Source organism: Malassezia globosa (genome assembly GCF_000181695.2).
Source record: "Malassezia globosa CBS 7966 chromosome Unknown mgl_sf_5.2, whole genome shotgun sequence".
NCBI classification, from domain to species: Eukaryota; Fungi; Basidiomycota; class Malasseziomycetes; order Malasseziales; family Malasseziaceae; genus Malassezia; species Malassezia globosa.
The window spans coordinates 114,846-139,016 of NW_001849867.1; the positions used below are offsets into that span (position 1 = coordinate 114,846).

Here is a 24,171-nt window from a genome sequence, read left to right on the forward strand (position 1 = left end):
CGGCGAAACCGATCGAGGTTCTTCAGTCGTTGCTGCTGCTGGAGCTGACCATGCAATGGATACGCGGGGATGCCCAGCAGAAGAAGCAAAGGCACAAGTCGGCGCACGCCATCAATTGCATTCAAAAAACACGAGTGTGCGCCCTTGGTATCGGAGCAACAGATAGTACAGGTATGTATCCTTGTCCTGTCCGACACACTCGATCTTGGCTTCATAGAGTGTATCGGCAACGTGGCGCTGTGGAGTAAGTTCAATCACCACAGGCTCTGGATCACGGAAATCAATGCGTGCGAGCAGGTCGTCTAACGTATTGTTGTTCGACGACGCGGCTGTACGCTGCTTCTTGCGCCATGGAGCACGCTTCAAGTTCGCCTGCAATGTCTTGGTCATCGTGGCCGAGTACACAAAAGTCTGCATGGCCGAATTCGCATCTGCCACAGCCCCTTTGGTACGGCGGACCATGCTTAGAATCGAGTCCATCTCGGCAAAGTGCCCCGTCTCGATCATGCGGTCCGCCTCGTCAATCACAAGAAACCTTGTTCGCCGCACACGCAACGCAAGGGCATCATCCTGCTTGAGCAGGTCCCAAAGACGGCCAGGTGTCGCCACAATGACATGTGCACCTCCGTGCTGTTGTAGCATACGCTCCTGCTTCTGGACCGACATACCACCACACACGGTTGCAACGTTTGCAAAGCGGCCAGCTGCATCTACGACGGCGCGAATATGCGTGCACACTTGCAGGGCCAGCTCTCGTGTGGGAGTGAGGATAAGTGCTTCCAAGTCACGCTGGGTGTCCTCCGTGTGCGCTGAATGCTCTAGCACATAGTGCAAGATCGGCAGTGCGTAAGCGAGAGTTTTGCCTGACCCTGTTTGGGCAATGCCTACGACGTCACGGGGCATCGACGACTCAAGTCCCAAAGACGGCCGGAGCGTGGCTGCTTGGACGTCTGTAGGCTTGTGGAATCCGAGGCTCTTGAGTGCCATTTTTAATTGCGGATGCAATGCGTACGATGCCCACCCTGGAGCCGCAGCATCAGCGGCCTCTTGGCCATCATCACCAGCATCATCCTCGTGTAGCATGCCCTGCTCACGGGCTGTTTGCAGCAGTGTTCCGATATCACGGTCGGCATCGTGCACATCCAAGGCTGCAGATGCCTTCCGTTTCCTATCTTTGGTACTGGGCAGCTCGTGCGACTGCGTCGTAGGAATGCTCGGTGTTTTGGCTCGAGACTTGGCCTCTGTGGCCGCTTCATTCGCCCCCCGGTCTTGCTGAGACGATGTGCGCTCGTTTGCTTCTTGATGCTCATTCTTGTGGTTCCCCTGCTTTTGTATTTCTCTCCGCTTCGCCTTTGCTTTGGGCGCCGGATCCGCCTTGACGATCTTGACACGATGGTTCTTCCCACTTTCATCTGCCTCATGCACAACATCAAACCCCTCCGCTGCCTGCAGCCCAAGGAAGTCATCGCCAAAGACATCGAGTCCCTCAAATCCATCATCTGTCGTTTCGTTGACCTGCTCAGAAGCAGATGAGATCGGTAATGCGACCCATGGTACATCACTTTGCCGCACCGTAGGACCGTGCGTTCGGGTGCGCCTCTTGGTATGCCGAGCACCCATCGTTGAATGTAGGCAATTGGCACGAAGGAGACGAATCAAAAAACAGGTTTCTCGCAAAAAAAAAGAAACGCACAGGCAGGACGATGCACGAATCAATGGAGCGAGCGTCATGTGCCTCCACAGGAACCACGCGCATAACGCGCGTGGCAAACACAAACACGAACTGAGACGTGCCGCGGCACTCACTGAGCGTGCGAAGTGTCTCTACGACGCCCAGTGAAGGTGGTCTGCTTTAGCCAAGCGGGGTTGGTCGTCTCTGTCCACCTAATCCCTCGTTGCAAGGCCATGGCGCTTGAAACAGAGACGCATATACCAAGTACGCAGGCACGCGCACGACCAAACACAGCATCGCACGAGAAAAAACGCCGTCGTCGGACGCGTCCGCATGAAGTTGACATACTCATGTCTGCATATGTGCGCAACGCCTTTCCGAACGAACGCACTCGTGAGGAACTCGCTGAGCTGGTCGGCATGTCAACCCGTGCTGTGTCTGTCTGGTTTCAGAACCGCCGTCAGGCCGAGAAAAAGCGCTCGATGAGGTACCACGCCACGCAGACAGCCGTGCCAACCATGCCGGCGATACCTACCGTGTCGACAGCACCCGTGCAGAACGCATTCCCTCATAGTGTGGCGCCGCTTGGAATGTCTGCTGTGACGATGGAGCCATCTGCGCCTGTGTTCTTGCCTCGTGAGCCGTTCGGTCGCTCGCACAGCACACCTGCTGTCTCGCTGATGACGACATCGGGCGGTCGCGCAGCTTTGGGTGAACGTCCTGTGCTTGCAAAACAAAATACATATCTCTCTTGCACGTTGGAATGCACAAATGATGGGCACGGCATCATTGCTGGTGGTGCCTACAACGATGATCGTGCTATATGGCAGCGAATGGAAAGCTCGAGTGCGCTTGGGAGCTGCACCAGCGACGTCGACGCGGATATAAATCTGCATATGGATGCGGCGTCTGCTCGCGTGGGTGCTGGCGCGGACCAGGAGGATGACGAGGAACGCACGCTTCGACGTCTTGCACACCGGCGCCTACAGCGCGTGCGGGAACGAAAGCGTGCCGTGAGTCACGATGAAGTCAAGCGTCCCGTGTCAGATGCTCGACTTGTAATGCAGGAACATCGTGAGCGACGCTGGTCACAAAGTCTACAGCGCAAGCCGTCTATGCGTCTGGAATGGGCTGCCGACCGAGATCTGCTGCTGGCTGACAAGGAAAATGTCAAGCCGTCCATGCAGCACGTTGAGCATGCACCAGCCGGCTCAATGCAAGCACTTGCTCCCCAGCAGCCTACACGGTCTCGATCATCCCCTCATACCCAAGCCCTAGCTCATACCCCAGCTCATCCTTTGACTCGTGTCTCCCCACAACATGCCGCTCCTCCTCCTCCTCCTCCTCCTCCTCCTCACGTACCCTTGTCTGTGTCGTTCGTGCCGCCTAGCCAAGGCAGAAACGTCCATGCCACCACTGCACCTACCAATCGTGGTACTGGTATGTCTGTAAATGCATCGCTGGGTCACCGCCCATTGACGCGACGAGCCATTTCTGCCTCTACATCCTCTACAACTACATCCCCAATATCGACGAAGCCTACGACAACCTGGACTCGAACATCAAGTACGCGGAGCAGTGACATGATGCCTGCGACGGCCAAAGATGATGTGCCTCATGACGATAGTGGGTTCTTCAAGGATGGCGATCGATCCGATTCCTTCTCGCCGCCGACTCGCGCACAACCACAGCATGTTCTCAACACTCACGATAAGGACACATGGACAGAACATGACCACCAAGCTGCTGAGCTGCTACTGGGCTTAGGAAGCGCCTCTCGCATCCATCCATAGCATGGACAGATGCACTTCCTCTCACATACCCAGCCCATTCCCCAGCCTCTATTCACTTCCTCTTGCATGCCCTTGCACCCGAACCATCCTTTCATACCCCTGCCCTCTGTCTTCTGCCATTCCCACACGTTAGCGGTACAGCTGGTTCTGCTCGATGTACTGAATCACACTGTTCGGCAAAAGGTATTTGATGGAATATCCGCGTCGCACGAACAAGCGCACCTTTGTGCTGCTAATATCATTGTAGATTGTCTGCTTCACGACAATAAGATTCCGTCGGTAGTGCCACAGCAAGTCGTGCGAGAGCAAAAAGGACCACACGTCAGCGCCTGTCCGTTCGACGATAAGACAGCCGTAGCGACCAAGTATTTGGTGCAAGTCTTCTTCGGCCCACACGCCAGGCTCACCCATACTCTGGATCAAGTCGCCTCCTGCGAGCAGCATGATCTTGATTCGTCGGTATGATCCATCGCTAAGCTTGATCCCGCGCTCACCATTTTCGCCATTGATCTCTTGATCAAAATGGTCCAGCACCACAGCCGTCCGCTGATACTCTCCTTGAAGTGACTCCCACGCATCCACCATGAGCCAATTTGACGAGCGCTCAACAGCCAATTCACACATCCGCACACGGTGGATGGCTTTGACGAGTCCCTCCTTCTTGTACTGATCCGACACAGGTGAGTAGTAGCCAGCCAGCAACTCGTAATTACCAGACTCAATCACCTGATCCTTTGCCATTTCGAACATGCGCAGGTGCAAGTAGGTCGGTGGTGAGAAGCTCCCGCATGCCACAATGATCAAGGGTGTCTTGCTTTCGTCCTGCATGTGCGTGGGAAACCGGTGTCGAGGGAACGTGTATGTATCCATAGACTCACCTTGCCGTGGCACGGCTTGAAAATATGGCGAGTGCACTTTCTTCGTCTGTCGAATAGTATTCTCTCGTTCGCACTCAGCGTATCCATCCAGCTCTTCATCCAGTTCTGCATCTAGGGCCCATGGCTGCACGTCTGCATCTTGCCGATCCTGTCCATGTCCTCTTTGATCGTCAGTACCTCTTGTCACAACGTACGATTTGAAAGCTGCTTGATCGTGTGAGCCTTGCCCCAACTCTTTCGTTACAGGCCCGGCTCCTGTGACTGCCGCACCTGTAAAGGGCGGGCTGTCCAAGCGGTAGGACTCCGCGTTGAGGGCCTTATACCGAAGTGTGGACACGCTGTCTTGAGCTTGCCCACTCTTTCCATGTGATGCTGCCATATTTGAGATGTTCTTGAAGAGCGAGAAAGCGTTGGTAGTGCGCGCGCGAGCGTGCGGATAGCAGTCCGTCAGGAAGCCAAGGCTCGTATGGGAAGTGCAGGCGCCGGTGATAACAGATCTGGGTGATTCTCCACTTAAGAGGACTGGGGATGACCGCAGCGAATGAATGTACCTCTCGGGCAAAAAAACCCCATAGGTAGGGAGATCTTTTTTTATTGCTGGAATGAAAATATTTTGGATCTGTCAAGTCGTATATCCTTTTCATGCACCTGAGTTCATAGGCGCTGCACATGTGCACGGATAAGATGTAGAAAACATTCGCACGCTCATAATCAGTCTGTCACAAGGTTGCTTGTACGTCTATTCATATGAAGAAAGTGTTCATCCCGAGGCCTTGACCCTTCACATTTCTTATTGCCAGCGTTACTATCCGTTAAAAGCTTCAAATACTAGATTAGTGGCTCTCGCTAGGGCATCCTCGTGTAAGCGCTAATTACTGGTTTTCTTGGAACATAAGTTCGTCCAGCGAGAGTGCACGATTGACGATGCGTACATCACCGATGCTCCCGAAAAATATTTGGTCTAGTTTGCCGCCGTACTCAAAGCCGCCAAGCATCCAAGGCTTATTGAGAGTCGTTAGACCGGGCACCCACTGTGTTGGATTCCGTGCGACTTCACTTCCATCCACATACATTTTTGTTAGCGTGCCATTATTGATTACAGCCACATGCCACCAACGATCGAAGGGCGTCTCATGACCCCAGTTCGTCGTACCACCATCTTGATGTAGCGGATAGACACGCCACTGGAGCTCACGATCATTCGAAAGACTCAGCGTCACAATAGGCTCGTCAGAATCAGTATCATTCGAATGCTTGTTGGCCTCACCCGCTGAACCGCGGCGACTGAAGATCCCACTCCATGCATTCTGCTCCGAGTTCCATGAACTCGGAACGAGGTAAAATGCCTCAAATGTGTACCCATTCTCGAACGTCTCCGAATTCAGTGGCGCCTGCTTAAGCGTCTGCAGGTACATTCCCTTTAATGGCTTCTTTTGACCAGTGAATTTCAGCGAACCATATCCTGGTTGCGACGGATGATGCTGATCTGACCAGAGGATTGTGTGTTGTGAAGATGCATTCGCTGACTTGGTGACAAGGTCATTTCCATGTCCTGATAAGTCCTTAATGATGTCAAACTCTGCCAAAGCTGATCCAGGGCTACTGCCACTGCTGTTGCTACTATGGGCACTTCCGTCGAAGCGCCAGTACGCCAGTGTACCTGGAATAACCGCATCATTGCCGTTCTTGTTTTCACGCTTCGATTTGCCGAGATGCTCGAACCTTTCAGCAAAGTTTATGTGCATAGTAAACTTATCATCAGCAGAGGTAAGCTCTTCTTCTTGCTTGGCGAGCTTGTTCGCCTCACCGCGCTGCACAAGGTTTTGAATCCATGGTGAGAATGTCGCGACATCAATCTTGTTTTCCTTCATATTGAAGCGGTACGCACGAATCATACCTGCACCACCATAATACCGATTTTGGTAGTTAGTGATGTGTGATTCAACATCACGTCCTGCTGCATTTTTCCGAGTCGTCCGACCTGGCGGCCAAAAATGACCATTGAGCGTCAAGAAAATCTGGTCGTTGTCTCTCACGAGCTCATTCCACACTCGTTCGCCATACTCACTAAACTCTGTTTTGCCGCTATCGGCCGTAACAAGTTCGTGCGTCGTGAGGATCGTTGGCAGGTCTGCATGCTTCCGCAACACGTCAGAGGCCCACTTGAACGTGCCAGACGACATGCGCCAGTCAAGCGCAAGAACGAGCCACTCGCGACCCCCCGCGTGGAATACGTGGTAGTTGTTGTAGCCGTCAGACGAAGATCCGCGCCAAGAACGGATTTTCGAAAACCGTTTTGGGTTGAAAACATCCAAGTAGGGTGTTGGGCCACGCTGGTCATCTGTGCTGGAGTCAATGTCATGATTGCCTGCCAGCACACTGTACTCTACGCCTGATTCGTCCATGTAGTCAAATAGCTTTGTGACAGCAGCATACTCTTTGGCCAAGCCATTCTGCGCCACATCCCCTAGGTGTGACACAAACACAATGTTTTTGTCGGCTTCGCTCCGGTTCGGCGAGACAATGTACTCGAACGACGCTTCCATAGGCACTGGATGAATTCGGTTCTCATCAAAAAGATATTGTGTGTCTGGCATCACTATTACCGTGAACTCGAGACTCATGGCATCTGGCTGCCATTGTCCCTTTGGCTTCGATTTCACAGTCGTCACGTCATACGCGTCATCAGTCCATTGACCACCAACGACCAGTGAGGCGGCTGTCAGCACACCTGCAAGAAGCCTAGAAATACATAGCATTGCTCGTGTAACGTCGTGTTGAATGGCAAGTTCGTGCTTATGCACCAATGTGTCGGTCAATGCAAACTGTCTTGAAAGTCATCTGCTCTAGGGCCATCCATGCACATGCTGAAGGGCTGCTTGATTGGGCGCTTCGGAGCGTGTATTGTGCACGTGCCCACCTTAATTAAGAGGCCGCACAGGGCGAGCGCGTATGTGGAGCGAGATATCGTGGCGCGAGAACAAAATGGTCATTTGTATGGTGTAATGTGTGATGTTGTGTTCTAAAGAATCATTCCACGCGTAAACAACAACCACTTCAAAGCGATAGGAAGAACACCAAGGATTGGCTTGATTGAATTTAAGCTGCAGGAGTGGAACGAGGTTGTGAAGCAATGGAAGAAGGCATGCCGGAGCGAGTCGCAGTATTTTTTTTCTTTGTCCAGCGTACGGTGGTGAACTGCTGGTTCTTTTTTGCCTAGGTAAGTGTAAGCAGGCCCAAGGTCAATTTTCTGCATACGTACCGCGCCAATTTCAGCAAGTTGGACCGCCTCATGATTGGCATCGCTAGGGATGTGCCAGAAACGACAGTTACAACTACATGTGAGCCTCATTCCATCACTTTCGCTGACCACATACTCAATCAATTCATACTGCCGCACGATATAATCTAGCAGTTCCCACAAATCCCTGTCTGGCACAGAACCACCGGGAAGGCTGTATGATGGATCATGCGTGAAGCGCCAGTTGTTTTGGCGCCATTCCCAGATGCTTGGTAAATTGGTCAGCTTTGTGTCACCCAATATCCACGTACTCATAGGCAATACCACGCACGATCCATCCGTGGTGCGTCGCTATGACAATTTTGTCGAATCCCTCTTCCTCCCATGGAATGTACTCCAGTGCAGCAATCACGCTACGCAGAGCCGCGCGACGCTTCGTTGTTTCATGCGGAAATTCTGGTCGTTCCAAACGTCTTGAAAAGTTTGGTTCAACACGCGCTAGATCTATCGGTTGATTCATCGCTCGACACAGGGACTCACAGGGACTGTAAATAAATCCAAGGCCGCCCTGCAAGTTCGTATTTTCGGTCGTTGCAAAGTACGAAGCAAGCGACTTGGAATCGGCTGCACGATCCGCGCTTTCTGGCAACGATATAGATGCAGTGCCGTTCACTGCAGCAGTCTTTCGCGTCTGCTCTGATGCCTCAATCTGCTGCCTTGTCAAGGCTGTTCCAGCACAAAATAGTAGCACCTGACGAGGATTCGTGCGGCGCACGAAGCGGTATGGATGCCATGGTCGAGGATCCGGTGTAAAAAGCGTGGCAATCGTGTCAAGTGACGTGCTAGATGCATGAGAGTCTCGTGCGCCGATGCTGTCACTACCGCTAATCGCATCCCATTGCGAGCCAGCATCGCGTCCTGCTGGCTGGTTTGACAACATTTCGAATGTACGGTTGGTCGAGTATGACTTATTGTTCCATGGTTTTTTAGAATAACTTGAGTCCGAAATACTTGGTGGTGGCTTGTAGTCAGTCGTGAAGAGATGTTGCCGTACCACGGATGGTAGTCCATCAGACTTCCCATGCCGTGCTTCCTCAGCCATCACTGAAAATCCACTCAGTGTCGGCGCACACGTCGACAAATTCGTGGCTGATGTACGCAGGGAGGCAGTGTCGGCTGTCGGTCTACTCGAGACCACTCTCGTGTTTTCTTTGACTCCTTTGTCGAGTGACGCATGCGCATCATGCAAAGTACTGGATGTCAAGTGATCACTTGACGGCTCAGATGGATCATCGGCTGGTTGTGACACACTAGTTGGATCTGACTGACGAGCTGATGTATCCTGTTCGGCCTTAGCACTTGTAGTCGTATCACTGATTTTGTTTTTCGAAAAAGGAGTTTGTTCTGTAGATGTGGATGTTTCGGAGGACTTGAAGCCCTCGTCTGCATATACGTCCTCATTTTGACTTACGCGCTGTTTGTGAGCGCGGTCCGTGCTGCCCGCGTTTTCATTTTGGATCTTTGCGCTAGCCTGATCTGGCTGAGAGGCTGTGGGGTCGCCAAGCTCGTATCTGTCTTGGTGTTGCTCGGCCTGTTCGGTGCTAAGACGCGACTCATCCTGCTCATGAGCTTGTTCTGCCATTTTTTTAGCCCGTGATTTGGCCCTGGCCTTTGCTCGTTTTGCTTGTGATTTTGTCATATTTTTCTCGAAATTCTTCTTTGCCGAGTCGATAGGCTTCATTTGCTCACCCCCGGTATGGGCTGGTGTTTCGCTGGCGCCTTGATCCAAAGTCGCGTTCGTGACTGGGCCATTCTTGGGTTTTGAAGCAATCCTCTTTACCTCATGAGAGGGTGATTCCGATGCCTTAGACAGTGCATCACGCTTGTCTTCAGACGCTGGCGATCCTGCAGGTGCAGAGGACATGTCTTGTGACTTGGCTTGCTGAGCGTGGTCGTGCGGTTCGTTGAGACCCATCGCTTGTATCAGTGAGTCTAGTTTTTCTTCATTTTTTGGAATCAAAGCGGCAGTATCAGTGCTAGCTGAAGGGGTCGTTTTTATTGCTTCTTTCTCACGCACTTCTTGTGCAAGCTTCTGAGACGGCGTCAACTCATCCTCATCGCCCAGGACAAACGCTGACGATGGAACATATGGCACGCCATTATGTTGGCAAATTTCACGTTCGAAGTTGTAGTATGAATATGATGGTTCCGGAAGACGCGGCACTTGAAAAACACGTTTTGTCGCGTTGTGTGGGAACAGTTGATCAGGTGCAAACGTCACGCCACCAGGCACATCCAATCGCACTTGCAAGCGATTGTGTTCATGTGGTTGAGCCTTTACGCGCCTCGCAGAGTCGAGAAAATGCGGATCCGCAGACATACTAAAACACTTTCTAAGTGCAAACTAGCAACACTTCAACAATCAAGGGGTGTGCGTCTGCGTCAATAGTGATTTCTTCCGACAAGTGTTGATGTTGTCTGGCGGTGCGACGTGCGTTGTTGATGACTAATGCGTACGTGAATATATACGGCGCTTCCTTCTCGTCCTCCATGTCCATGAGGTCCGTACAGCGGCATGGATGTTTGATGGCTGCGTGGCGGCCGGTGTGGCGCGCAGCATTGCCGATGCCACGCATTCTCGCAGATGAATCGCAAGGATTTCTTACTCAACGGATGTATTCGAATGAGAGTCGCGGTGACACAACGGTGCCTACGAGTTTGGATGCACAACTTCGTGAATGGCAAATTGCCAAGCCACTGCGGAGTGCGTTGCAGGGAACACCATTTCATTTCTCGCAACTCACAGATGTACAGAATCGAGTGCTGTCTTTACTACCAGCTATAGCTGAAGGGGCAAATGTGTTGCCAGATGGCAAAAGCCGTGACGTTCTTTGCAAAGCGCGCACCGGCACAGGAAAGACGGTGGCGTTTCTCGTGCCGGCAATCCAGGCACGCATCCATGCTGTGCAGCAGCTGGAGCAAGGACACGCGTCGCCTTCATTTCGTGCGTTCTTAGAACAGAATGGCCTGCTTTCGCTACTAGAAAAGCGTGATCGAGCGTCTGTGCACGAACTGAAGCGTTTGTTTCGACGACGCTCGGCTGGGGTCTTGGTTGTGTCGCCCACGCGGGAACTAGCCATGCAAATTGCGAATGAAGCAAAAAAACTCGTAAGCCAAGCCAAGCATTTGTATGTACACACACTCGTTGGCGGTGTGAGTGTGATTCCCCAGCGCAAGCAGTGGGAACGCTACGAGCCAGACATTGTTGTGGGGACACCAGGGCGTCTCTTGGACCTGATGAACAACCGCAGTGTGCGGGATGCTTTTTCTCGGACGCAGACACTTGTTCTCGATGAAGCAGACATGCTGCTTGAGCTCGGCTTCCGCGAAGACATTCAGACGATCATCTCCGGCTTGCCACCCGTGGAAGAGCGCACTACTTTCCTCTTCAGTGCAACAATGGACCGCAGCATTATGGGCATCGCTGAAGCATCGCTCCATGAGCAATACCGACTCATTGACTGCATTCCTCCCGGAGAAGACCAAGTGCACAAGCGCATCCCTCAATATGTGACGACGATCCAAGATCCATCGGAGCTTGTCCCGTATGTCATGCAGCTCCTTGCACAAGACCAGCGAATCCATGGAAACCGGTCGAAGGTTATGATCTTCACGTCGACCACGAAGCTCACTGACATGATGTACCACATGATCCATATGCTAGCGCCCACGCTGCCGGGCTCGTCCGACACGCGTGTGTTCCGGCTGCACAGCCTGCTATCACAAGCGCGACGGTCCAAAATCAGCCAGGAGTTCCGGCACTCCGATGCGAAGCCGAGTGTTCTGCTGACGAGTGACGTCAGTGCGCGTGGCGTCGACTATCCATCCGTGACGCGTGTCATCCAGCTAGGCGTGCCTCCCTCGAAGGAAATGTATGTGCACCGCGTAGGGCGGACGGGGCGCCGTGGACGTGATGGACGTGCCGACTTGGTCGTGACAGACTTTGAGTCCGCCTTTGTCGCCTTCCAGCTGAATGAGATGCCCCTCCAACCACTTGCGCTGACTGACGAACCCGAGCCGGAGTTGGATCAAGATGCTTTGCGCACGTCTATAGCGCATGCTCAGGAGCGCCTGCGTCAGAACAAGGAGGGCGTACGTGACGTGTTTTCTGGCTTATTTGGCTACTACATATCGAATCAACAAGCGCTGCGCGTGCCGCCAGCTCACATTTTGCACTCCGTGCAGCGGTGGATCCAAGGCGTCCTGGCGCTGCCGACAGCGCCCGAGCCTAATCGATCGATTATGCACATGGTTCATGCCTCGTCGACGAAGTTTGGCAGTGGGCCTCGGCCAGCGGAGCGGCCAGCCGGTCGGTCGCTCTGGCGGTCCAAGTCGGCCTACTCGCGCCCACCCAAACATATCCGGCAGCAATACGCACGTGACTAACATGCTTCGCATGTCATCCTGACTGTTGCGACTCACATCTCGTCCATGCCATTGACTGGCAAGTCCCATACAAGGCGGCTCAAATGCTCGACTTTGCGGCTCGACGGACCTAGCAGCCCCATGTATGCAAGCTCATTCACTGCGAGGGAGAAGCGCATCTGCGGCGACGTCACAACTGAATCACTCGCATCCGTGCAAGGCGGCGCCTCCTGCCCGTCGCGCTGACGTCTCTGTTGCTCTCTTCGTCGTTCGTCGCCTTCGAGGGACTGTGCAAACGCGTCGTACCAGTCGGCCAAGTTGATAAACTTGCTTGTATCTTTGTACAGTGCATATAGACGACACACATCGGGTATACTGGCACAGTTCAAGTCGCGGTGAACGCGCCGCAACTCGTCAACTTCCGATATGTGGTCATCGAGCTCCAGCCATGGAGCTTGCTCACTCTGTTCGCGCTGCCCAGACGCTGTACATGCTGCAGCTGTCATGGATGCAAGCATATCCGTTGGTGCATCAAGTGCAAGCAATACGGTAGCGCGCGCCGCGCCGTCCAACGCACACGACACAGGCTCTGCAAAGTCATATGTCCAAATCGCAAGCCCCAAGTCCGATGGCGCCTCTGTCGCCTTTTGCCACGTGGACGTCACCCATTCCGCTAGCACCGCTCTGCCAGCGTCCGACGCGTCCGACGCGTCCGTCTCTGCAGCCATCGTCATGGCGATGGCGCCGAGCTCTGAGCGCACACGTTTCAAAGGCCGTTGTTGCTGATGGGCCAATTCTAGGTCCGAGCAAATCATACGCACGACAGCTGCAGCGCCGACATCGAGTGACGCAGCAATATCATTCAGGCGCTGGCGCAGGCCATCGACGAGCTGCGTGACTTGAGCCTGATTCAGTGTGGAACAGAGATGATTCAGCAGAGCTTGAACCTGCTGGGAAGTGGGTGTCGTGGCTGTCAGTGCATTCACAGCCGTGCGACTGGCATCCCAGTCGGTATAGGGAGGCAGCCATTCCAATGCAAGAGCAGTGCATGCGCTCAGGCCAAGTTTCGTGCCGTATACACCGGTCATGTGCAGCAAGCGGAGCATTTCACGTACTGTGGCAAGTGCCACAGCACGATGCGTCATGCACACGACCATATCACTCTGCAAGCCTGAGAGCGCACTGACAAGTGCTCGATCGTCATGGGCCAGCATGCGCATGCGCGAAGACATGCGCTGTGTGTGCATGTAGGATGAAAAGAGTGTCACGCGCATGTGCGCAAGCATTTCTGCTGTCCAGTGCTGATGCAGTGCATCAATGTCAGGAAATTCGTGTACAAAAGCTGAGAGCGGCCGAGCTCGGAAATGTTCCACGTAGCTCAGGCGGATGCACTGTGCTGCGGCATCCCAACTTGGCGATGTGTGCCAGAAACGGCGACGCACAAGCTCAAACAAGCTGCGGCCGAGCCAAAGCCCGCTGACCGGCTCAGCAAAAAATACGCACAACACATCCTCCCAAAACGTGGACTTGTCGGGGAAAGACACCGTCGATACGTCGAGGCACGATCGCACCCGCTCTGTCAGCAGATATGTATGCCATGCCTCTGTGGCGATGTCGGCCTCCGAGCCAGCGGACACGTGGGCTGTTGTGGATGCAGCCGAGCTTGGGCCAGACTGATTCACGTCACTCAATTTTTTCACGCGCGGAAGTGCTGGCAATGGTGCCGTGTACGACAGCAGGATATGCAATGATGGGGCTGGACATGTGAGCTCTGACCATGTGAGAATTGCTGCAAGTGCGTCGTTCATCACAGCCACAGGAAATGTCTGGACTTCGTGCACGAGAAGCACAATCTGTGGCAGCGCGCGATCAGCCGCGCTAAAAAGAGCTGGGATCAGCGCAAGGTCATTTGGCTCGTACCCTTGCGACATGCGCAGTAGCTCTGGCGTACTGGGTATGTATTGTATGATCTGAGCCACAAACGCAGCGAGTGCATGTGCTAGGTTTGCACAATGGGCAGGCATCAGATGCACCGTTATTCGCTCAGATTGTGCTAGCTCGTCTGAAAGCCATGCAGGAAGCGCCTCATACGTGGCAGAACCACTTAGATCCAGGATCGTTGCCGGCACAAGCAACGACCTACCCACGCTCAAGCGCTCGCGAAGACGTGCGACACTAGGCTCATATAATTTGTGCACAAGCGCACGCATCCGCTTCAGTGCACACTCCCAGGTCGTTTCGAATGCTTTGGAGCGTTGCTGAGCCGGAATATGATCTCGCTCATACATGGGTAGGCGCGGGAACGAACCATCATCATGTGCTTCTTCTACACAAGGAATCACAGTGATGGGCTTGTTGTGTCAGCCGATGAGCGCCTAAGCGTGTGCCCATGGGAGCTCAAGCGCTCTGCTGCTGCTCTCCCCATACATACCTCTGCTTCTAGCAGGCCAGAAGATCCATCACTCGCCATAGCCAAGGGCCCGTACGTGTGTCCATGCGCACGTGCATACGTTTGTGTCGTAAGCGGAGAAGTCAGTTCGACGTGCAGGGCGCCCGACGAGGCCCTAGGAATGGGCGAGCAGGATGGATCGATTATCGGCCGAAGTGTCATGTTGGGCGTTACGTAGATGTGGGAGAGGGGATGGGGGGCAAGGCGGCTGCTGTTGGTTGGCCATTGGGCGAGGAGTGGCGCGTGGCGAGGCGAGACAGACAACGCAGGGCACTTAGCGTACTCACACGTCAGGAAACGTTACGACACGTCATATAGCTGGACGACGCGATTGATGGCAGGGGCGAGGCGGAAACAGAGCGCAGCGCGCATTCAGAAGGTGCATGTACAGCGTGAGAGCCAAGTCACACGCGAGAATGTTTTCTTGTTTGTACCGAACTTGATCGGTGTGTATTGTTTAGGCTGATCTGGCCATGAGGGATTCGTAAGAATGAGACAATGTGCTAATGCGTTGAAGGGTACACTCGCGTGATTTTGGCCGCTATCTCCTTGTACTATATGCGCGGAAATCCTCGTGTATGCACGGTGCTCTATTGTGTGTCATGTATTTTGGATGCCTTTGATGGCAAGCTCGCGCGCATGCTGCAACAAAGCACCCGATTCGGCGCTGTTTTGGACATGGTGACGGATCGGTAAGTGTCACGTTAAAGATGTCAAATGTCCTTTCTGGACCGAATGGCTGACGCACTGCCAGTTGCACGACAGCATGCCTCTTGTGCTACTTGACGGCAGCGTACCCGAATTTTGCTTTAATCTTCCAGGGTCTAGTGACCCTCGACTTTAGCAGTCACTACATTCACATGTACAGCTCGCTTGTGTCTGGCTCGACCTCACACAAAAAAGTCGATTCCAAGACGTCGCGTATCTTGGCTCTGTACTACACCAACACGGTACGTGAACAGGGTGGGATGCGTCGTTGCATCACGTCATGCCAATCTCGTTTCTCTCGCGCATTTAATCCTTCTCTCCTCTCTTACCCCTCTTACCCCTCTTACCCCTCTTACCCCTCTCTCCCCTACCCCTCTCACCTCCTCACCCTTTTCGGTATGCGGCATTTCTAACACACTTCTACAGCGCGTGTTATTTGTTCTCTGCGCAGCAAACGAGCTATTCTTTCTGTGCCTGTATCTCATGGCCTTCTATACACGTCCGCTAGGGCTCAACATCGCATCCCTTCTCCCAAGTGCACTCTTTGACTGGGTTACGGCCGATAAGATGAGCTGGCAATTCAAACTCGTGTACGAGACTATTCCTAGCTTGACCTGGCCACAGATCGTCGGTGCTATCAGCTTTCCGATGTGTGCTGTGAAACAGGTCATTAACGGTGTCCAGTTCTGGAAGGCAGCAAAGGTGCTTGCCGACATGGATGTGCAGGACCGAAGTCGTCGCCGTATGTAGACTCGTAAAACAATGTACGAATGTAGGTATGTGCGTTGCACACCCACACTACACACACAGAATCATACTTACACCTTTTCTTACTCTCGATCCGTCAGGCAAGCCATCTCTCCAAATAGAATTCTGTGGATTTACTGAAAGTCAACAAAGTCATATGAAACATCTAGATCATGATTCAGCATCTCCGTCTCAACATGTCGCGTAATGCTTTCGATTAGCATCCACGTAATTCCGTGTGACATGAAACTGCGCAAGGCGCTAATGCCTAAACCGCGGTAAAGACGGAGGAATCGACTTATCGGCAACTCCAACACACTCCGGGTCTTCACCATGGGTTGCGGATCGCTGTCCTTCTGCATCAGCAAACGCTGAAGCACAGTCATGGCACTCCTCCGCGGTGCCCCTGCAAGCACATCGCGCTGGACCTGCGTTTTGATGAGATCCAATGGGTATATGGTGAGCCAGGACAAGATACCGCTTGCCGAGCCAATGAGGAAAGACACGACCGGCGCAGGAATTCCCCATCGCTGTCGATATGGTTCCAGGCGATCACTCATCATCCGCAAAGTATCGTACAGTCCGAAATAGATCGATGAGCCGGTCATATCTCGGAATAAGTGAAGACGCAGCCCGATATAAAAGCCTCGCACACCGCCATATGTTGTGTATATATCTTGTGCCGCTTTGATACCAGAACGTGCAACAAACGGAGGCGCCTTCAACCCATTCTGTGCGTGGCGTTGCGTCCAAATCAAGTACTCTAGCTGGCGCTCGACCTTGGTAAGTTCAAAGGGCGCCGATAGGAAACAGATGAATGACCCGCTAGTGATACCACCCATGGCACCAAAGAACAGAGCATCAGTGACTGTGTCTTGCTTGGGCCGCCAATATTTATCAAGGAGCTCTTTTGTGCATGAATATGCACTAAATGAGAGTGTTCGAACGAACGTGATCGTAATTAGAGGGAGTGTTACTCCTGAGCAAGCGCGTGAGTTTATGGTCTTCCTAGGCAGAAAAAAGAAAGCAAATTCGAATATACGTACCTCGAAAGAGACCTTGAATACCTTCAGAGCGCAAGACATCCTTCGTACACGCCCAAGCACTCGGATAGTTCTTCACCTGAAGACGACTTTTAATGCTGTCAAGCTGGATAGCAAGAGTAAGTATGCTAATTTAAATCCAAGGGCATACGCACAGGAAAAGATGCTATCGTAGACACTAAAGATGCAGGTCCGGCAGACACCATCGTTGGATGCTCTAAGACAGAGGTTATGCGTGTGAGCTAGTGTTTCATATCGTCATAATCCCACGTACCATTAGCGAACTTAATGAATGCATTGTATCTCATGCGAAACAGCGACTCGGGTGCATCTTTGCTCATTGCGTTGACACACGCAGACTCTTTAGCTTCACGAGTCTTTCAGAGAGTATAGCCTAATCTAACACACACTCACTCACTGCGCGTGGTATGCAACTCGAACGCAAAATAGCACAATTTCTACAGGGTGGATAGAGGGTGGGGATTTGAATATATCAGTGTTCCCGGTGCTGGGACATGGCTGACTCAGCAGAAACACCTCATTGGCACTCTTGTTTATGGGGAGAGGACGCAGGGGCGTACTGATAACCGACGCTTATCCGCTTTATCAATTGTTGTCATGTGCGATTGTGCCAGTGCGAGAAATAAATTTACGTGCTGCCAGGGACCACATAGGAGGACAAAAATTTTTAGTGTTGGTGTTTTCGTATGCATGCCATACATTAGATGGCTATAATGGCGACCCTTCCTCCATCGTGATGACCTAAATGATTTTTTGTCGGCATTGCATGCAAATCCAATAGATCTGAACTATTCGTGCGCAAACGATGAGGATATGAAGCTGTGGTCATGGTTGGCGTAGGCGATGGGAATGTTGATGGCCACTCCGACCTGGGCGTCGGTAAGTCGTTTTCGGAAGACTCGCATCTCGAACCCGGATCCTGTTTGGAATCAGATGGCATCGATAAGGAAACAAAATGGCGCTGTAGATCAGACCAGCTCATGCCAAAACGAACACACAGTTCATCATCGCAGTGGAATCCATCTAGCAACGCCGGCAGATCACAAAGTATGCCTGCGGACGACGTTGCGCTCTGCATGTGGCGCAAAGACCCTGAATTAGATGGATGGATCTTCTTTTCCTCCATGCGAACGTTTGCATTTACTTCGTGCGCAATGCTGCCGACATCGACGGCCGTTGCTACGGGCCGGTGTGCACCAGCAGAACGACTGAGTGACCGAATCAACCGATGGTGATGTAGGTCCTTTGGTCGAATAGACTCAGTGGCAACTGTAGGAGCAAATGTACCGCTAGCTTCTGCCGATAGTAGAGTCTCGCCTGCCGAACCACCGCCGCCAGTAGGAGGAGGAGGAGGAGGAGCAGCAGCAGGGGTTGGAAGATCAGGCATAGAAGAAGTAAGCCCATGTAACGAGCTGGGGCCTTGATTTTCGTATGGAACAGCAGAGAGACTCTGATTGGAGTGCAGATGATGTGATACTTCTTCACTTGGTCGCCCCGGCAGTTCGGAAAAGGCCAGCGGAGACGGTGGCGGCAAGTAGAGAGGGTAGTGATGTACGCGACGTATGAATCCCTTGATGACGCCATACGTGATAAAGCGACGCACATCAATTACATGCACATGGCTACCGAGCAGTTCAGTCCATTCATGCAAGGTTCGTCCATGTCGCAACATTGAATACATGCGCCATAACGTGGGGCCAGGCAGTGGCTCGTACCCCGGGCATGCAACGTAAGAGGCGCATTCCAATTCAGTGTCGTGGTCATCAAGCACACGGGCAATCTGCGGTCGCACCACATATACATTGGAAAATTGGAATATGTCAATTACAATCGCGAATGAGTAATATAGCAAGTGCTGGATGCACTGTTGCACAAGAGGCAAATCTGTGTCGGAAAGCTGGGAAATACGTTTTACATGATTCGTGCCATCCATGTAAGGAAGCAATTTGACCAGCGACAAGTCCCAGCCATTGTTCATGTATTTACCCATGTCGAGAAGCAGCACCGGAACATCCCATTCATGAACAGCGGGGGGGTTCGGAAAGGTTGGGAACAGCTTCAAATTGATAGCTTCTCTGACTGTGCGCCCTAGTCCATGCGGCCGACCACGAGGGATCAGGGGCGAACAATCATGCCTTCTGGTCTGCAGCCAAGGCTCCTGAATGTTTTGCTGGCGCGAGCGCTCGTCTGTTGTTGCATCTGTTTCATGTGATAAAGATCCTTCACCCAGTAACCAGATGCTATCTCGCTGCTCCGGGCGAGTCTGAGCTAGGGGGCCGGAAGCTCGACGAATGAGCTCGTCCAATTCCGCCGGATCAACCAGCGTGAGATTCGGCTGCGCACACCTATGATCTGATGTCGATGCATGCTCCGGCCGATCCCGAGATATCGACTCATCTCGTTTGGTTCTCGAATCCTCTGGCAGCGCTATGAACGCCTCATAATACGCATTCAAATCTTCGGAAAGCTGCTCGAGGATGCCATATAAGCGCGGGAGGTTCTCGAGTCGAGACACAAACGAATCCTGTTCCTCGAGCATACGAAGTGAGCGTGCACATTTGTGCACGATTGGCTCATATGCCTGGATCTCTGTCCGTGCATCGAAAACGAAGCACAGATTAAAGATAAAGTGATTCCGCTCATACTTTTGTGCATGTTCGATCAAAACAGGCAGGCCAAGCACTTTATAGCTGCGGCGATGACCGTCTTCATCCGCACAGGAACCCACATTGCAGATGATCATACGACCACAAAGTGGTGTTTTGGGAATAACGTAGTCTGACAATGCGCTGAATTCAATCTGGTCACGGCGGTGACTGCCTGACTTTTTTGGCAGCCAAGTGTGTAATTCTGCCCGATCTTCTGCTTCTTCGCCATGCTCATGGTCGATAAATAAATCCTCGGGTATCTGGAATAGTACACGTGGACCCTGTAGCGGATGAAAGATCGCAAGGAAGGTGCCTTCTAGATGCGGAAGAAATCCCTGCCGCAAAGGCAGCGAAATCATCGCGCACGTTCCTCGATGCTCGCTAGCCAGAGTCCCAACCGGACAAGATCGTGCCTAGTAACAAAACAGCGGCTGTGAGCTTGTGTGGGCGTGGAACGAACGAACACACGTCCACGAGACCTCCACATCCTGCGCCAGCCCAGTCTCGTCTCACGTTCTCGACGAGCCGTTTGTGCCACGTGAAGATAGTGCGCCACACTTTGTGGAACAAAGTCTGTACCCTCGCCCTCTCGAATGGGGCAGGAGAGCGTGCCCGCAGCACTGTCGGTGAAACAGCTGCCTCGTTAAGCTGTCTTTTCAGGACGGATTCCACTCTTCGATTCAAGGGAGCTCCTACGCACTAGTTCCACACCCACACTATTATGCTGCCATCGAGATGGTTGATAGTATTGATCGTTGCCGCATGCGCTCATGTTGCCAACGCATACACACTGAGTAATGAGTCCTTAGCGCGCGTGCTGAAGCCCAGTGCGGCGCAATGGATTCAAGTACGATCGCCGACATCATTGTTGTCGCAAATTTTGATACCACGTGTTCCTGGCACACAGGGGCATGCGGAAGTGCGTGAGCGACTTACAAAGCCATTCTTTGACGCGAAAGATGCCCACGGCCGGCCAAAGTGGCATGTCGAACTGATTCCCTTCGAGGCGCCGACGCCCTTAGGCCCGCGCAAGTTCACGAACATTGTTGTGACGCGTGATCCAGGAGCTGCACGGAAACTCGTTCTCGCTGCACACTATGATTCCAAGTACTACCCAGAAGACTCACCATCCCATGGGTTCGTCGGGGCCACAGATAGTGCTTTTCCGTGTACCTTGCTGGTTGACACGGCAATGGCCCTTGATGCGCAACTAGACGCGTATACAGCCAACCGCACGCACGCGCGCACTTCAGCGCTGCCACTCAAGGATGACGTGTCGCTGCAAATCATGTTCCTCGACGGTGAGGAAGCGTTCTACTCATGGACTCCGGAGGATTCGTTGTATGGAGCTAGGCAGCTGGCTTCTCTTTGGGCCAATACATGGGAGCAGCCTGCGTGGGACAGCCTAAGGCTTGAGCAGCGGCATGCGGTCGGCCGGTTCGCTCCCATTCGCCGAGTCAATACTATCCAACATATGGTTCTCCTTGATTTGTTGGGTGCGCCCAACACAACGGTTCCGCATTACTTCGCCAGCACGCGTCACGTACACAAGCACTTCCGCGAAATTGAAGAGCGGCTACTCGCCACACAGCAATTATGGCCGCGCGAATCTGTCTATCAGCGCATCTTTTCTAGCGAGCGTGGGCTTGCTGGTATCGAGGACGATCACTTGCCGTTTCTTCGACAGGGCGTGCCCGTTGTTCACTTGATTCCCTGGCCGTTCCCACATGTTTGGCACACACGGCAAGACGATGCCTCGGCACTTGATCAGCCTACGATGGACGCATGGTCGCGTATTCTACGTGTGTTTACGGCGGAGTACCTGGGCCTGACATGATGCGCCGGAGAATAGCATGTCGGATCTGCATGATTCGACCTGCTGCATGTCCACCGGCTTTTAGGATGAGCACCTGATCTAGCTCATACAGCGTGCGTGTGCTCACAAGCGGCGTGAGCCAGTGTGCTAGCACAATCCGCGGAAGTGTTGGTCGTTCAAGCGCATCAACGGCTTCAAGCATCGTTTTCGCACAATTCTCTTGCAGCCCCTCAGGCTGCGTGACCTTCGCGTTAGCTTGGTCGGCCTCACGAGCGATGCTACCATCGTTATCAAAGGCACTGGCTTCCACTCCATCAACATTGAATATGTCTTGATGATGTACGGCATCCGGCATTTTGCGCCACAGCAATACTGTATCGACAAAGGCACAGAGACGCTGAATGCCTCCAGGTGGTGCTGTTTGCGCAATAAACGAGGCATGGATATGATCATTTTCGTCCACATGCCACAAGCTGAGGCGTTCACCCTGTGCCAAGAGGGCATCAGCCATACTGGATACGTGGGTGCTAGGGTCCGTACGCTCGTTTTCACCTGGCGCCCCATACCAAGCGGGATTCGATCGCACTCGGATTGCCAAGTATGACGTGCTAAGCCACATAACGATATCGCGACGTGTCATGACACGCTGCGCCATTACCTCATGTGCAAGTGCTTCCAGGACGGATGGACTGCGCTCCGATAGACTCGACTCGACGGCGAGCGGCGTCTGAAGTAGGCGCTCCAGTGAAGGACGCATCTGCTGCTGGCATAACACGTGAAATTCGCCGCTCGTAGAATTCGGTCGAACGGCGTGCCGCTGCATCGACCAAAGCTGTTCAAGCGAGTATTCTTGAACATGCCGTGACGCATGTGTCGTGTATTGCGTGCCAAGGACAATGACGAGAGACGTTTGGATCGGCACGTCTTCGGCTGCCTCAAACGAGCACAAAACAGCGCGAATCCATCGCATGTCGGCAAGACGCTCGACTGTGCTCCGATCCCGTTCTGAAAGGTTTGTATGCCAGAAAGCAAGGCCTTGGCGCACGAGATGTGCTAGGCCCTGATGCTGGATCGATTGTGCAGCACTCTCGACGTCGGGATGCGCTGTAAACCCTTTCATCGCGAATCGTGCCGTGAGCTCTTGTGCCGCTGTGATGCACTGCGCACGTGTAGGAGCAAACAGAAGACCCACCTCACCCTCATGCGTCTCGAGACAATCAAAGGCTGGCTTAGCGTACGCACGCACAAGCGTCTCGGAGTATGGTATATCGACCGTATCAAATGACATAGACACTGGGTAGGGTGTATCCGACGGAGCAAATGCAGACATGGCATGTGTGGGTATATGGAGCCAGGCTGCGAAGCTTGCTGCTGTGCTGAGGCATTGTGCAGTGGCAATACATCTTGATGGTTGTGCTCGGCGAATCTGCATGATCGCTAACTCGTATGCAGGCGTGAGTTTGTGAATGTGAAGGCATATCACGAGTGACAGTGTCGGAAACTGGGCATGAGCAGCGGTCGCTCCGCTTAGCGCATTCGCTGCATCTGCTGGTGTCATGATGACAATGGACCGCGGCATGCAATGCTCGAGAGTCGATGACGCATGTACACTGTGTATGTCGCCCAAAAATGGAGCGAGCTTCGTAAGTGTATCGATTCGACTTCCGATGCGTTTTGCATCTGGCTCAATGATAAGAATCATACCCGACGATGCAGCGCTGTTCTTGCTGCTGCTGGCGGCCCCGCCAGCTTCTGAATCCTGTTTGAATGCGCGCGCAATAGCAAACAGCGCGGCCGTCCATTTACCCGAGCCATATGGTGCACATAGTAACACGTTTGCTCGCGAGTGCGACAACGTGTGGAAAACCTGCGTTTGGATCGCATTCAAGGTGTGAACATGGCCCAGTCCATCAGCTAATGGCATGTCCTGTAGAGAGGCAAGTGGCAACAAAGGGAGGGGAAGAAGGGTCGTGCTGGGCGTGGGTGAAGGACATTCAAGATGATCAACATTCATGAACACCGATCCCTCAGCGTGAAGCCAGTGCAGTGAGGACCACACAAATTCACAGGCTGCTTCCGACGTCGGACGCACATCTGCAGGTGACAGGGGTACGTACACTTGCATTTGGTACTGGCCATGTTCGCGCTCGAAAGGATGGCTGACGTTGTCAGTGCTACCTTTGTCGAAGGAGCCCTGCGTGGGCCGCAGAGTCAGTCGGTCCATGTACACGACACGCTGTGTCGCGTCCTGGACCCACCAGACAATTGGCAAAGAGGCACCATGTATACGCTCATCCCACACAAATGTGCGCCACACACTGATATCGAGGCAGACATGAGCACTAGGTGTCGGTCGAGCCGCAATGCGTACATGCAGCGATGGAAAGCGCTCCGCAGCGTTGTGCGCAACACTAGCGATACGCTCATTTGTGTGCAAGAGCTGAGCCAAGGATGGCACAGGCAAGGTACGGATCTGACTCACTTCTAAATCATCGGCCCATGTCGAGATACGATGCTTCATGTCATCAGAAAACGTTGGATATTGTCGGAGTGGATGCTCGAATGGCCAGATCCGTTTGTCAACCGCCTTCGCGAGTTGGAGGAAAGCCGTCGCTGACGCCGCGAACCCACGATCGAGTGCAAGTTCAAAGAGGGCCAGTAAAACGCGGCCCGCATTTTGTGCGACATATCGCGCATCACTTACAAGTGCAAAATCGTCGATATAGAGAT

General features: G+C 53.0%; 12 protein-coding genes across 12 annotated transcripts; 4 read left to right on the top strand and 8 right to left on the bottom strand.

Annotated features, from left to right (window-relative positions):
- Positions 1-111: 111 nt before the first annotated feature.
- MGL_2246 (uncharacterized protein) lies at positions 112-1,620 on the bottom strand (the record flags this gene model as incomplete). Its single annotated transcript, XM_001730398.1, has 1 exon — positions 112-1,620. The coding sequence occupies one exon, from the start codon at positions 1,618-1,620 to the stop codon at positions 112-114; it is 1,509 nt and encodes a 502-aa protein (XP_001730450.1).
- Positions 1,621-2,277: 657 nt separating this feature from the next.
- MGL_2247 (uncharacterized protein) lies at positions 2,278-3,465 on the top strand (the record flags this gene model as incomplete). Its single annotated transcript, XM_001730399.1, has 1 exon — positions 2,278-3,465. The coding sequence occupies one exon, from the start codon at positions 2,278-2,280 to the stop codon at positions 3,463-3,465; it is 1,188 nt and encodes a 395-aa protein (XP_001730451.1).
- Positions 3,466-3,594: 129 nt separating this feature from the next.
- On the bottom strand, positions 3,595-4,293 carry MGL_2248 (uncharacterized protein; the record flags this gene model as incomplete). Its single annotated transcript, XM_001730400.1, has 1 exon — positions 3,595-4,293. One exon carries the CDS (start codon positions 4,291-4,293, stop codon positions 3,595-3,597), a length of 699 nt encoding a protein of 232 aa, XP_001730452.1.
- Positions 4,294-5,215: 922 nt separating this feature from the next.
- Positions 5,216-7,102, bottom strand: MGL_2249 (uncharacterized protein; the record flags this gene model as incomplete). Its single annotated transcript, XM_001730401.1, has 1 exon — positions 5,216-7,102. The coding sequence occupies one exon, from the start codon at positions 7,100-7,102 to the stop codon at positions 5,216-5,218; it is 1,887 nt and encodes a 628-aa protein (XP_001730453.1).
- A 774-nt stretch (positions 7,103-7,876) lies between these two features.
- MGL_2250 (uncharacterized protein) lies at positions 7,877-9,964 on the bottom strand (the record flags this gene model as incomplete). Its single annotated transcript, XM_001730402.1, has 1 exon — positions 7,877-9,964. The coding sequence occupies one exon, from the start codon at positions 9,962-9,964 to the stop codon at positions 7,877-7,879; it is 2,088 nt and encodes a 695-aa protein (XP_001730454.1).
- Positions 9,965-10,209: 245 nt separating this feature from the next.
- On the top strand, positions 10,210-12,030 carry MGL_2251 (uncharacterized protein; the record flags this gene model as incomplete). Its single annotated transcript, XM_001730403.1, has 1 exon — positions 10,210-12,030. One exon carries the CDS (start codon positions 10,210-10,212, stop codon positions 12,028-12,030), a length of 1,821 nt encoding a protein of 606 aa, XP_001730455.1.
- A 32-nt stretch (positions 12,031-12,062) lies between these two features.
- MGL_2252 (uncharacterized protein) lies at positions 12,063-14,297 on the bottom strand (the record flags this gene model as incomplete). Its single annotated transcript, XM_001730404.1, has 1 exon — positions 12,063-14,297. One exon carries the CDS (start codon positions 14,295-14,297, stop codon positions 12,063-12,065), a length of 2,235 nt encoding a protein of 744 aa, XP_001730456.1.
- A 495-nt stretch (positions 14,298-14,792) lies between these two features.
- Positions 14,793-15,916, top strand: MGL_2253 (uncharacterized protein; the record flags this gene model as incomplete). Its single annotated transcript, XM_001730405.1, has 4 exons — positions 14,793-14,904; positions 14,976-15,150; positions 15,213-15,408; positions 15,593-15,916. The coding sequence occupies 4 exons, from the start codon at positions 14,793-14,795 to the stop codon at positions 15,914-15,916; spliced, it is 807 nt and encodes a 268-aa protein (XP_001730457.1).
- A 131-nt stretch (positions 15,917-16,047) lies between these two features.
- MGL_2254 (uncharacterized protein) lies at positions 16,048-16,755 on the bottom strand (the record flags this gene model as incomplete). The annotated part of the gene is made up of 1 exon (XM_001730406.1): positions 16,048-16,755. The coding sequence occupies one exon, from the start codon at positions 16,753-16,755 to the stop codon at positions 16,048-16,050; it is 708 nt and encodes a 235-aa protein (XP_001730458.1).
- Positions 16,756-17,677: 922 nt separating this feature from the next.
- On the bottom strand, positions 17,678-19,984 carry MGL_2255 (uncharacterized protein; the record flags this gene model as incomplete). Its single annotated transcript, XM_001730407.1, has 1 exon — positions 17,678-19,984. The coding sequence occupies one exon, from the start codon at positions 19,982-19,984 to the stop codon at positions 17,678-17,680; it is 2,307 nt and encodes a 768-aa protein (XP_001730459.1).
- A 362-nt stretch (positions 19,985-20,346) lies between these two features.
- Positions 20,347-20,897, top strand: MGL_2256 (uncharacterized protein; the record flags this gene model as incomplete). Its single annotated transcript, XM_001730408.1, has 2 exons — positions 20,347-20,762; positions 20,852-20,897. 2 exons carry the CDS (start codon positions 20,347-20,349, stop codon positions 20,895-20,897), a joined length of 462 nt encoding a protein of 153 aa, XP_001730460.1.
- Positions 20,898-21,433: 536 nt separating this feature from the next.
- MGL_2257 (uncharacterized protein) lies at positions 21,434-23,962 on the bottom strand (the record flags this gene model as incomplete). Its single annotated transcript, XM_001730409.1, has 1 exon — positions 21,434-23,962. The coding sequence occupies one exon, from the start codon at positions 23,960-23,962 to the stop codon at positions 21,434-21,436; it is 2,529 nt and encodes an 842-aa protein (XP_001730461.1).
- Positions 23,963-24,171: the final 209 nt, after the last annotated feature.